Source organism: Mus caroli, chromosome 17, assembly GCF_900094665.2.
Source record: "Mus caroli chromosome 17, CAROLI_EIJ_v1.1, whole genome shotgun sequence".
NCBI lineage: Eukaryota > Metazoa > Chordata > Mammalia > Rodentia > Muridae > Mus > Mus caroli.
The window spans coordinates 40,037,105-40,048,202 of record NC_034586.1 but is presented as its reverse complement, the minus strand read 5'-3'; the positions used below and the strand labels follow the sequence as shown (position 1 = coordinate 40,048,202).

The 11,098-nt window shown below is 42.3% G+C and overlaps 1 protein-coding gene across 1 annotated transcript in view; it reads right to left on the bottom strand.

The window, feature by feature from the left end:
- Nucleotides 1-11,098, bottom strand: part of Adgrf1 (adhesion G protein-coupled receptor F1) — a 50,785-nt gene that overhangs the window by 6,738 nt on the left and 32,949 nt on the right. The window contains exons 11-15 of the mRNA XM_021185783.2: nucleotides 9,781-9,969; nucleotides 5,968-7,338; nucleotides 4,175-4,216; nucleotides 2,952-3,011; nucleotides 2,588-2,810 (exon numbers count right to left, since the gene is read on the bottom strand). Of these exons, the coding sequence (XP_021041442.1) occupies nucleotides 2,588-2,810; nucleotides 2,952-3,011; nucleotides 4,175-4,216; nucleotides 5,968-7,338; nucleotides 9,781-9,969 (1,885 nt within the window). The remainder of the gene's footprint in view (nucleotides 1-2,587; nucleotides 2,811-2,951; nucleotides 3,012-4,174; nucleotides 4,217-5,967; nucleotides 7,339-9,780; nucleotides 9,970-11,098) is intronic.

Here is an 11,098-nt window from a genome sequence, read left to right as displayed (position 1 = left end):
TGCAGGGGAAGGTGAGCTGACCACAAGCTTATGTGAATGCACTCTCTCATTCTCTCTCTCTCTCTCTCTCTCTCTCTCTCTCTCTCTCTCTCTCTGTCTCTCTGTGTGTGTGTGTGTGTGTGTGTGTGTGTGTGAGTGTCTGTGTGTGCCTGTCTGTCTGTCTGTCTATCTGCCTGTCCTGTCTGTCTCTCTATATCTCTGCATCTTGCTCTGATTTTCTGTCTTTCTCTGTCTCTGTCTCTCTGTCTCTCAGTCTCCTCCTGCACTCAAACTTCTGCCATCTTGATTTCAATGTAACAAATGACCTGGCAGCAAGAGCCAAGCTAGCCCTTTCTTCTCTAATTTGCCCCTTTCCTTAATATTTTAATCACAGAAACAGGAAGCAAAACTAGGACAACCATTTAACCAGACAACCAAAAGAAAATCTAATTTTTACCACCTGGCTTGAATTAAAATGGGGAGGTGCCATGGATGCAGAAGAAACAGGCCTTAGGTGACCATCACTGTTCAGTGACCTCCTTCACATCTGAAGAAAACTAACATGACATGTCAGAGACAGGAAGAAATGCTGCCAGGCACTTGAGCCTTTGCTTCTGTTTTATGCCATTTAGGGACATGTTTTTCTGTCTTTGGTTTTCAATGAGGAAAACCCAGCCTTTCAGCTCTGAAGGGCAGGGAGTGCTCCACCTCATTTTATTCACTCATGTGTGATCTTTACTGTAACTTCCTCCTTTTCCTGAGATCACACAATAACTTCAGTTTCACACCTTCTGGTTCCAAGGATTTGAGTTCAAGACATAATATTAAAACCACAAAATGTAAGAACTTCTCTAAGCTGCCATGGAACTTTACTAAGACGTATAGCCAATGCAGTTCAAGTCAAAGTACAGTGACCAAGATGGGCTACTGTTCCTTACAGTCATTGCAGTATTTCCCACGATGACATGAAGACCAAGAAAGCCCCTGCAATGATTTCCTCATTGACTTGTGCTTTATTTTATTTTATTTTTATATATGTGTGGGTATTCCACATATGTATGTATGTATGCTCACAACAGCCAAAAGAGTGTGTCAGACCTCCTGGGTCTGGAGTGACAGATGTTTATGAGATGCCTAAGGTGGTTGCTGGGGACTGAACTTAGGACCTTGGGAAGAACAGCAATGCTCTGAAACACCTCACCAGCCCATTATTTTGTTTTGTTATTGCTTTTGTTTCATTTTATATTGCCCAAGATAGACCAAACTCCTTATGTTTCAAGATCCAGACTTAAAAAGTCTTCTTGCCTACACCTCCCTAAACACTAGAATTATAATTGCTATCATAGTTACTGTTCTATTGCTGTGAAGAGATACCTTGACCAAGGCAATTTTTATAAAGGGAATCATTTAATTGGGGGCTTGCTTACAGTTTTAGAGGGTTCATACATTTTCATCATGACAGAGGACAAGGAAGCAGCCAGACTAGCATGATGCTAGAGGAATAGCTGAGAGCTATATCCCGATCCACAGGCATAGATAGATAGATAGATAGATAGACAGACAGACAAACAGACAGACAGATGGGGCCATGAGATTTTGAAGCCTTCCCCCAATGACACACCTCCTCCAACAAGAACACACCTCCCAATCCTTCTAGTCCATTCAAACAGTTCCACTCCCTAGCTACTAAGCATTCAAACATATGAAACTCTGAGGGCCATTCTTATTCAAGCCACCAGACTTTATTTTATTTTAAAAACCTGTTCCTTTCACACACACACACACACACACACACACACACACATATATATATATAAGAACTCATCTCAGTTTGTGTATAGTAAGTAGGTTGGCTTCTTATCAAATACAGATACCTCTACTTTAGCACTCTTTCTGAAAAGTCCTCTATGTATTATTGAAAGACAAAAAATTAAGCTAACATTGAAAGTAGAAAATATTTGTGTGTGTGGTGTATATAGCACACTGTCCTCATGGGCACTTCTGTAGAAAGAATGAAACAGGAAAATACCTAATAAAAAAATAAATTAAAAAAAAATGAAACAGAAACACCCCCAACCCCACCCCAACTCTATCCTGTTTATGTAAATTCCTCAGGTTCTGGAATACAGACCTAAATGCTGAAACTATCAGGGACCAAAATAGTGTTGTTCGAAGTCATCAACTCACAGCAAACAAGGCAGTAAAGTTGGGGTGGGAAATGAGCAGATGTGGAAGAGAAAAGAGCCCCTGCCCTACTGGCTGAGAATCAAAGACTCTTATGAATAAAGTTATGAATGACATTTACAGGCCCTGTGCATACTAAGGATTTCTTTAACTTTTTTAACCTCTGTTTTTTATCTCACCTAAATAGTACACCTCAAAAACCATCTTATCATGTTACTTGCTGAAAAGTAAAAGAAAAACTTACCAAATTTTTAAATTTTTAATATAACTCTAAAGTTACAGAAAATATATGCATACCTATCACTAAGACACTACAATGTGACTCGCTTGAGAAGCTGCCCTACTGTGTGTAACTATCCTCTTCTAGCTCCCCCTGCCCCTTTCTTAAAGCCCATGCTTAAATCTGCACTAAATGTTTTCTTACTAAACTCTAATCCTGCCTCATATGGACTCGCCTTGAGGTTCTTTTCTGCTGACTGTGTCAGGAATGTCAGCAGAAGATACAGCAGAAACTGTCTCTGAATGCACTGGCCTGCTACCAGTAGTGGCGGCAGCACAGAGCCTGACACAGCATCATAGATCCTAAGGGCTTCCAGTGCACATATGCATTTGCCCAGGCCCTCCTTTCTCTGTAGTTCTCTCTTTGTCTATCAACCCGAGCCAGGCAACATGCTAAGTAATGGTGATGGGAAACAAGGGCCCTCCGTAAATGAGCTTGCCACCAATGACATACAGGGACAAAATACAAAACTGGTACTTCATGCATCAGAGTCGAAGGTCTTACTTACCTTTGATGTTTGCTTCCATGAACTTAATGTAGTCAACTTGTTGGACAGAAGTTGCCGCAGCTGTCAGGGGCATAGGAAAAGTGGTAGAGAGAAAAAAAAAAATGATCAGGTATCAACATTCTAAGGAGAAGCATCCTTTGAAACGGTTGCTTAGCAACATCACACCTAGACCATTAGCATAAATATCTAATAGACTGTTCTCTCTTCCTAGAAGCAAAACTAGAACTGAATAGGAAGCAACGGTATTAAACAAATGCAGTAATCCATAAGCATCCAGCAACTATTGCTGCAGTAAAGTTTATCAGTGAAGGAAAGGGTTTCCTAACCATGTGTCTGGTAGGAACATGGCAAACATGAAAATGGGTGTTAATATATGGCAAATGAGCTAGCAATAAAATTTCTATTTTTAATATTTATTTGTTTGCTTGTTTTCTGTGTATGAGTGTTTTCTCTCTTACATGCATGTCTATATACCATGTGTGTGACCGGTGCCTATAAAAGTTGAAAGAGGCATCTAGTCCCCTGGAATGGGAGTTACAGATGATTGTAAGTCACCATGTGGGTACTGGGAACCAAATCCAGAGCCCCTGTGAGAGGATACAGCCCTGATAATTAAATCTTTTTGTCTTCTTGCTAAAACATCAATTACTGCCTTTATCTCTTGACATAATTACTTGCTGCTTAGGAGGAAACATGGAACATGGTTCTTTGCCACTTTTTTCTCTTATCTCTCAGTGAAACTAATAGTCTTTCATTGGGAATTTTATCTAACATGAGAAACTACTTAGTATCCACTAGCCTGGAAATGTGAGGATCCTATTCTTTCCATGTATTTTAAATAAATGGGCAAAGGCATTCAAGGCACAAAAATAGAATTCATTCCCTTGGAAAGCAAATTAGAAAGAAATCTTGCTTGCTTGCTTGCTTGCTTTTGAGACAGAGCCTCAGAACTCTAGCTGGTCTGGAACTCTCTGTGTACTACAAGATGGCCTGGAACTTGTAATCCTCCTACCTCAGCTTTCTGATGCTGTGATGTTCACTTCACTTAGGGTTGCATCTAGATGGCTTCATCAGCAGGGATCACTTAGTTTCCTTCTGAATGAGTCTGCCTTTGGTCAAATTTTGTTACCTAAGTACCCATCGAGTGTATAACAAAGGCTTTGGGACTAAAGAGGAAGTCTTTATGCTTGAACTTCGGGAGGGAGAAGTTAATAGACACATACCTTGGTATCCAGGAGAATTCCAAAACAGAAGATGAAAAATCCCTTTGACAAAAACCAAAAGCAAAGAATAAATTGTGTATACATTGTATTGTGTTTTCTTTTCCAGACAAGAAATCACCTATATTCTATATGATATACTTCTATCACAATGTTATGACACCTAATGTTCTAATGCTGAGACTTACACACACACACATACACACCCGCATGGGAGGTAATGCCTCATTCTATAACCCCAGACTAGCCTGAGATTTGTTAAATAGGCTAGGTAGGCCTCAAACTTGCAATTCTCCTGCCTCTACCCCATGAATACCGGGGTCATAGGCTTGTACTAGATGCTCAACTTGAACTTGTTTTCCTGTCAGCCTTCCTGCTGGACTCTTGGCTTCTAGAAAACAAAACCACTATGAACTCAAACAGTGCCTGGCACATCACAAAGTGCTCACAGATTGTGTTGATGAGTAAATGACTGAATGAAGTTGTAAACTCATGTGGAACTTTATTCTCTGTTGTGGTGTCATTCAATGTCCCACATAGCATCCAATGGGTGTGTATCTTAGCCTTTCTTTCAACCAGATATTTAATAAGCATCCATCATGTATCTGAGATGACAACAGATACTGAGATTCAGCATCCAATAGCTAGGAGGAAGAAGATGGACTCCACAAGTAACCTTCTATTCAAGTGTGTCTCCTGGAAAATCTTGGCTAAGGCAAATAGCATGCTACTCACAAGCCTGCCCTTTCTAGAGCTCTCAAGACTTGTCTCCATTGGGTGCATGGTCTCTGTGATGACATCTATATTACCACCTGTCCTTTTACTGCTATGTAGACTGCTGCGATGCCTTTAAGAAATTCTAAGCCTTTACTGAGTATGAGGCACTGTGTCAGGTGCTAAATTATATCTTGTAATCCTCAAAAAATTGCTCCATAAGTGTTACTGTGATCCCTGCTCATCAGCTGGGAGAGCTGATGGATGGAGAGATTAAGCACACAGTTGGTATTTGAGAAAAACACACCCGACTCAAGAACCCCAAAAGTGAGACTACCATTTCCATGACTCATTGTACTAGGTGTTCTGGCCTTGTCTGCGTTACACCATGATGGAAGACTTCTTCCAGATACATCAAAACATAAGGATTCGCTCTTCTGAACACTGACTGACTACCAGATATAAAAGCCATCCTTAATACTAAGGATCAGGAGGTGTGTGTGTGTGTGTGTGTGTGTGTGTGTGTGTGTGTGTCTAGAGTAGATTGTGAGTCCTTTCGGTTTGTAAGATACAGAATATCTGTTTTGGCTCCTCTGCTATTGGAGAGGAAAGAGTCATGAGCCCCATGTACATTAATGTGCATCATTGTGCTCCAAGGAACTCATTTACAAAATCTGGCTGTTGGTGTCAGGTTGCTAGCCCCTGTATGTTAAATTCCAGGGACTTGCTTTGTATCGGTCAAGGTCAGCAAGTACTCTGGAGTTACTTCTCTTCCTCTGCTTCATCAGAGATTTGTGTAAGACAATATGGACTGAGTTGGCTACAAGAGAGAGAGAAATGGTGGTTATGTGAATGCTGATAGATTAGAGCTCCACAGAGGGTTACTGGGAATGTCTAGAATTCTCTTTCAGTATGATGTACACTTCTGGGAAAGGTGAATGAGTGTGTCTTCTGTCTCAATGCACTTTGTGTTACTGACTTGTTGGAGCCAAGGAGACGAGGCCATCTTCATCCACCAACCCTAGTTCTCTATATTTATTCCAGTGACAAGAGTATGCAATACATACGCTTACTGTTCTTACCTGGAAAGCATTGAATAAAGCAAAAAGAACATGCCAAGCCAGATTGTGGCTGTCTGCCATTGTTCCTATGCCAAAGCCCCAGGTGAGCCCTAGCAACGGGGTCAGCACGAGGAGGCTCTTTCCCATGCGGATGGCAGTGGCCTTGTCATCCTGATTCAGTCTTTCTCCAACTGCTGGCCTCCAAAGCTTCCTGAGGACCAGCAACACCACAACCAAGTTCACAGCCACAATAGTCAAACCAGGAACAACGAACGCCAAGAGAGGTTTGCTCTTGTCAGACCAGTTAAGCCAACACACATCGTTCCTTTTATAGCTATTGCTAGGTTGGGTGACAGCAAGGGTGATGATGGATATAAGGAGAGGGCACCCATAGCCTAGGCAGAAGCCAATAGCCATCATGGTAGTCAGAGCCATGTGATGAAACACTAGGATAATTCGATAAGCCAGCAGGATGCCCAGAACGAGCATCCAAAAGAACACGGCAAGGTAGAAAAAGTGGGTAAAGAACACCACAGCCACACAGACTCCAGAAGGGCTCACAGAGGGGTCCACAGTGGCAGCAATGATAAACCAAACATCAGCAATTAAGAGTGACAAGGCGATGTTCACCAGGCAAATGTTGCGTGTGTAGGAGGTTTGGCTTCTCTTGGTCTGCTTCCAAAACAGAGACTCGATGATCAGGCATAAGATGAGACTTGCAATGGAGATGCTCAGCCCTATGTATGTGATCCATTTTACCACAGGAACAACAGAAGAGGGGACAAAGGGTGACATGAGCATGGAGAAAGAGGTCAGGTGACTACATCGGCACAGTACTGTGTCCGGAGTTTCATTAACCAGTTGGCAGCCTGCATTGCTCCATTGCAACTGGCTAAAATCCCAAAATACACAGTGAGGCTGGGTCAGGTTTCCCTTGATTTTGGAAAAGTTCAGGAAAATTTCGCTGACGGAATAGTTTTGAATAAGTGTGGATATCACTGGACCATTGACCCATGCATTTCCTCTCTGGGTAATGGGTAGAATGTCCCCAAAGGTCAATGAGGCCATGCTGATAATAGTGTTCGGGTGGGATTTCTGGAATTGATCTGGTTCAATAAACACGTGGCCTCGGATAGGCAGAGAGGCATTTTGTCTCATTTCCATCTGATAGTTGTAGCCCTGTGTGCTCTGGATTTGGGTCACTGGGATCCCTTTCCAGTCAATGAATTTTCCAGAAAAATTAAGAGGCAGAGCCATGGAAGAGATGAGACTACTGATGCTTTCCAATGTCTTTAGTAGCTGGGAGCTGGCATCCTTTGCATCTTGTAATAAAATTGTCCAATTTGTTATGGAGGCTGAATCCAGGATATGATCAGCTATGTTGATGACGTTCTGAAACATAAAAATCGGTCACTTTAGATCTTCGGAGACAGAAGAGCCAAGTGTGGATGGTTGCTCATGTTCAGTATAGGGAAAGTGGTCATAGACTTGGTGAGTTGAGGATCATAGTAAAACACATGAATTACACTCAGTTCTGTCATTCAATGTAGTAGAAGGGTTTACATAAAGAAACTTGGGTCAAGACGGTAGGGTATCTCACTGGGTAAAGGGGCCTACTCCAATCCTGGTGACCTGAGTTCGATTCCTAGAACCCACATGATTAAAAGAGAGAGCCAGTTACCACAGATTGTCCTCTGGTCTCCATCTGCATGTTGTGGAATGTGTCAGGCACACACCGTCCCCCCTACCCCTACACACACACTAAATACATTTTTTTAAAGTTGGATTTAGATTGGTCACCCCAAGTCATCTGCAATCACAGTGAGGTTTTACCTCAGTGTGGATGAATAAGCATGCCACAATACACAGGCTTGCATTCCTTTAACTCGGAGATGGGAACGGTAAATATGTTACAGCCCCAGGGCAGAAGCATGACGTTCAACAACGTCCCTATTTTGTTCCCTTAGCTAACATTAGAATTTGCTTTATCTTATTCTACTTTATTTTAGTATTATCTCTTAGAAGTGTGTTCTTTCCTAATGAGAGATAGAAATGGGGTGGGTCCTGATGGGAAGAGAGGTGGGGAGGATCTCGAAGGCATAGAGGAAGGGGAAGCTAATTAGGATTCAGTGTATGAACAACAACAACAAATATTTTCAATTAAAAAAAAAAGAACTGCTCTTACACTCTTGCCTCTTGCCCCCTTGTCCCCCCTCTCCCTATTCTTCGCCCCCCCTCCACAAGGTCATGGCCAGCCTCTACTTCTCTACTCATCTCCTTCTCTCTGCCTTTCTCTGCCTCTGCTACCCTCTTAACTCCCCTCCCCATGCCCCAAATAAACTCTATTCTAAACTACAAAAAAAGAGACCTTGTTAATTTGTGTCATGGATGCTCAATTTGTAATTTATGGGTTTTTATTGTTGCTTACTGCACATGAATATTCAATAGTTATCTTTAAGAACAGTGTGATTTTTGAATTGCTAGCTGGAGAGGTAGCTCAGACAATGAGAGCACCTACTGCTCTCTAAGAGAAACAAAGTTTGGCCTCAAGTTCAAAATCTTCCTACCTCAGCCTCTCAAGTGCTAGAATTATAGACCTGTGCTACCAGCCTTGGCACTGCCAATTTTTTTTGAAAATATTTATTTTTTTCTTAAAATATATTCTGATTACTGTTTCCTCTCCCAGTCTCTGGCAACCTCTGCTCCCACCCAAATCCACACCCTGTATTTTTCCCATTCGACAACAAATATGCATCTAAATATCAATAATAAAATAAAGTAAGAAGAAAACAAAAGCAAACAATACAGAATAACACAAAACAAACAAACAAGCAAATAAACAGAAACAAAAAAAAATCACAAGAAACGCACACAGACATAGATAGATGCACACACATTTGCACACATAGAAATTCTATAAAACCATAAAATGGGAAGCCATAATTTATGCTCAAAGGACCTGTAAGGAGAAACAAGAAAGGCCTGATAAAGCATTATGAGACAAAAAAACCTCCAAAAATGCCCTGGAGTTCATTTTGTGTTGACCACTTCTAGTGCAGGGCATGGGGGCCTGCCCATAAGAATGGTTTGTGTCCCCAGTGAGACTCTGTTGAAGAAAGCATATTAGTTGCTTGAGTGGTAGCATCTAGTGAACAAATATTAGCATGCCATTTCAAGTCAAAATTTGAACATCTAAACTGAACCAGCCAAGAGAAAGGAGTTCTCAATTGTCCACTGTATGTAATGACTGCATAGGGCCCACAGTCTAAGTTGAAACCTCTCAATGAAGAGATTGCTTGTGAAGGTCCAGGCAGAAAGGAAGGGTTAGCTTTTGCACTATTGAACATGGGCATTTACATTTCTTCTCTTTCCAGACCCCAAACTTAGCATTGAATTTTGGGCCCAACACTTGCCAGGTCAACGTTCTGTTACTGAGCTACACCTCCAGTGAAGTTCTTTATCTACTATGTAGTTCATTATGTGCATTGAGTTCATTTTATACTATAGAAAAGCCAATAAAACTCACACGGGGGACTGTTACATGGCTTCTCTGTTTTTATCAAGGGATTCCCCGTCATCCAAGCTCTCAGTACACCTCCTACAATATGCACCATTTGAAATGCAGCCTTCAATCTGGGTGGAGTGGCACATGCCTGTACTCCCAGCATGCAGAAGGCTAAACCAGGATGCTTTCAAGGAGTTCAAGGCTATCCTGGCCATTGTATGGCATGCCAGGTCCAGCCAGAGCTACATTGTGAGACCCAGTCTCATAAAAGCTAAAGAAAATAAGTTAGAGGTAAATATAGTGAGCCTTTCAAGTGCAGAAAATCATACCATCAGTGTCAGATTGGACACAGTTAAAGAGTTTGCCAGCGACAGCGATGAAATGTTGCTCAGAAGTGACACCACAGAGCCCAGGTTCCCAACTGTGGTGGATGGGCTTTGCAGAAGGATGGTGGAAAGGTTTTGCACCAAAGATGCCACACCCGCCTCTGTGATCTTGCCTGCGATCATCCTGAGCTCCTAAAAGCAAAAATTAATATGAATGTTTACATTCTAAGGGAAAAAGCAGGAATGCTTGCACATCATTAGACATAAGTCAGATGACTTAGCTACAGAGCAAACAGTGGAGCATATCAGGGGCAGCTTAGAGCTGTGTGAATAACGGCTGTGGTTCAATGATTCTTACATTCTAGACACAGTGTGCTTCACACACAATAGGAACTTGTCTTAAACACTCTTTGAAGGAAGCTATGTATTTGATATTTTAGCATCAAGGGAGCTGAATCATGAAAATACTGTCTGAAAGTTATTTCCAGATACATCATAATCTTGGTTCCAGAGAAACAGATGATCAGCAAGATTTGGTGAGTTTGCAAGAAGTACTCAGCTATATGTGGTTCTGCGGCTACCGAGCTCTGCCAGTAGTGATTCTGCACTTCCTGTATAGGGTGAAAAGGTAGATGGAAACATGCCGTTTTGACTTCTGGGCTTGGGTCAATCCCCACTGTGTCACTGGGTTTAGAATCTCATGTCTCCCTCTCAGCCCCTGTCTGCTTCTGTGATGCTAAGGTAACTAGGAAAGCAGTGAGCAGGAGTGTTTGCACTCATCAACACAAGTTGACTCAGGATCCTGGATTCCCCTCACCCCAACCTCCTTGCTCTTTTTAGCTGACTGTACTGTTTCCTGCCTGCCCTCACATCCTGGGATCAACTAATTCCAACTATCACTATGTTTAGAACTGGGACAGAAAAGGGGAGAGCATGATTAGACTCCAGTGGCTACCTGCTCCTTCCTCACAGATGAGGACACAGAGGACAGATAGGGAGAAGCAGCTGTTCCATGGTGCTTTGACAGGTAGCCCTCGTTGGGGCTCTCTGTTGTGGGGGGGAAAGCCTCTGGCTGGGAATGGATGCTCTACTCAACATGGATGTCTGCTATACAAGCAGTGTCTGAGTCAGTCTGGAACACTTTTCCCCTGTGATTTGAATTCTTCTATTCTTGACGAGTTATCTCCTCTCCTTCTCTTCCCTTCTCTTCCCTTCTCTTCCCTTCTCTTCTCTTCCCTTCCCTTCTCTTTTCCCTTCTCTTTTCCCTTCTCTTTTCCCTTCCCTTCCCTTCCCTTCCCTTCCCTTCCCTTCCCTTCCCTTC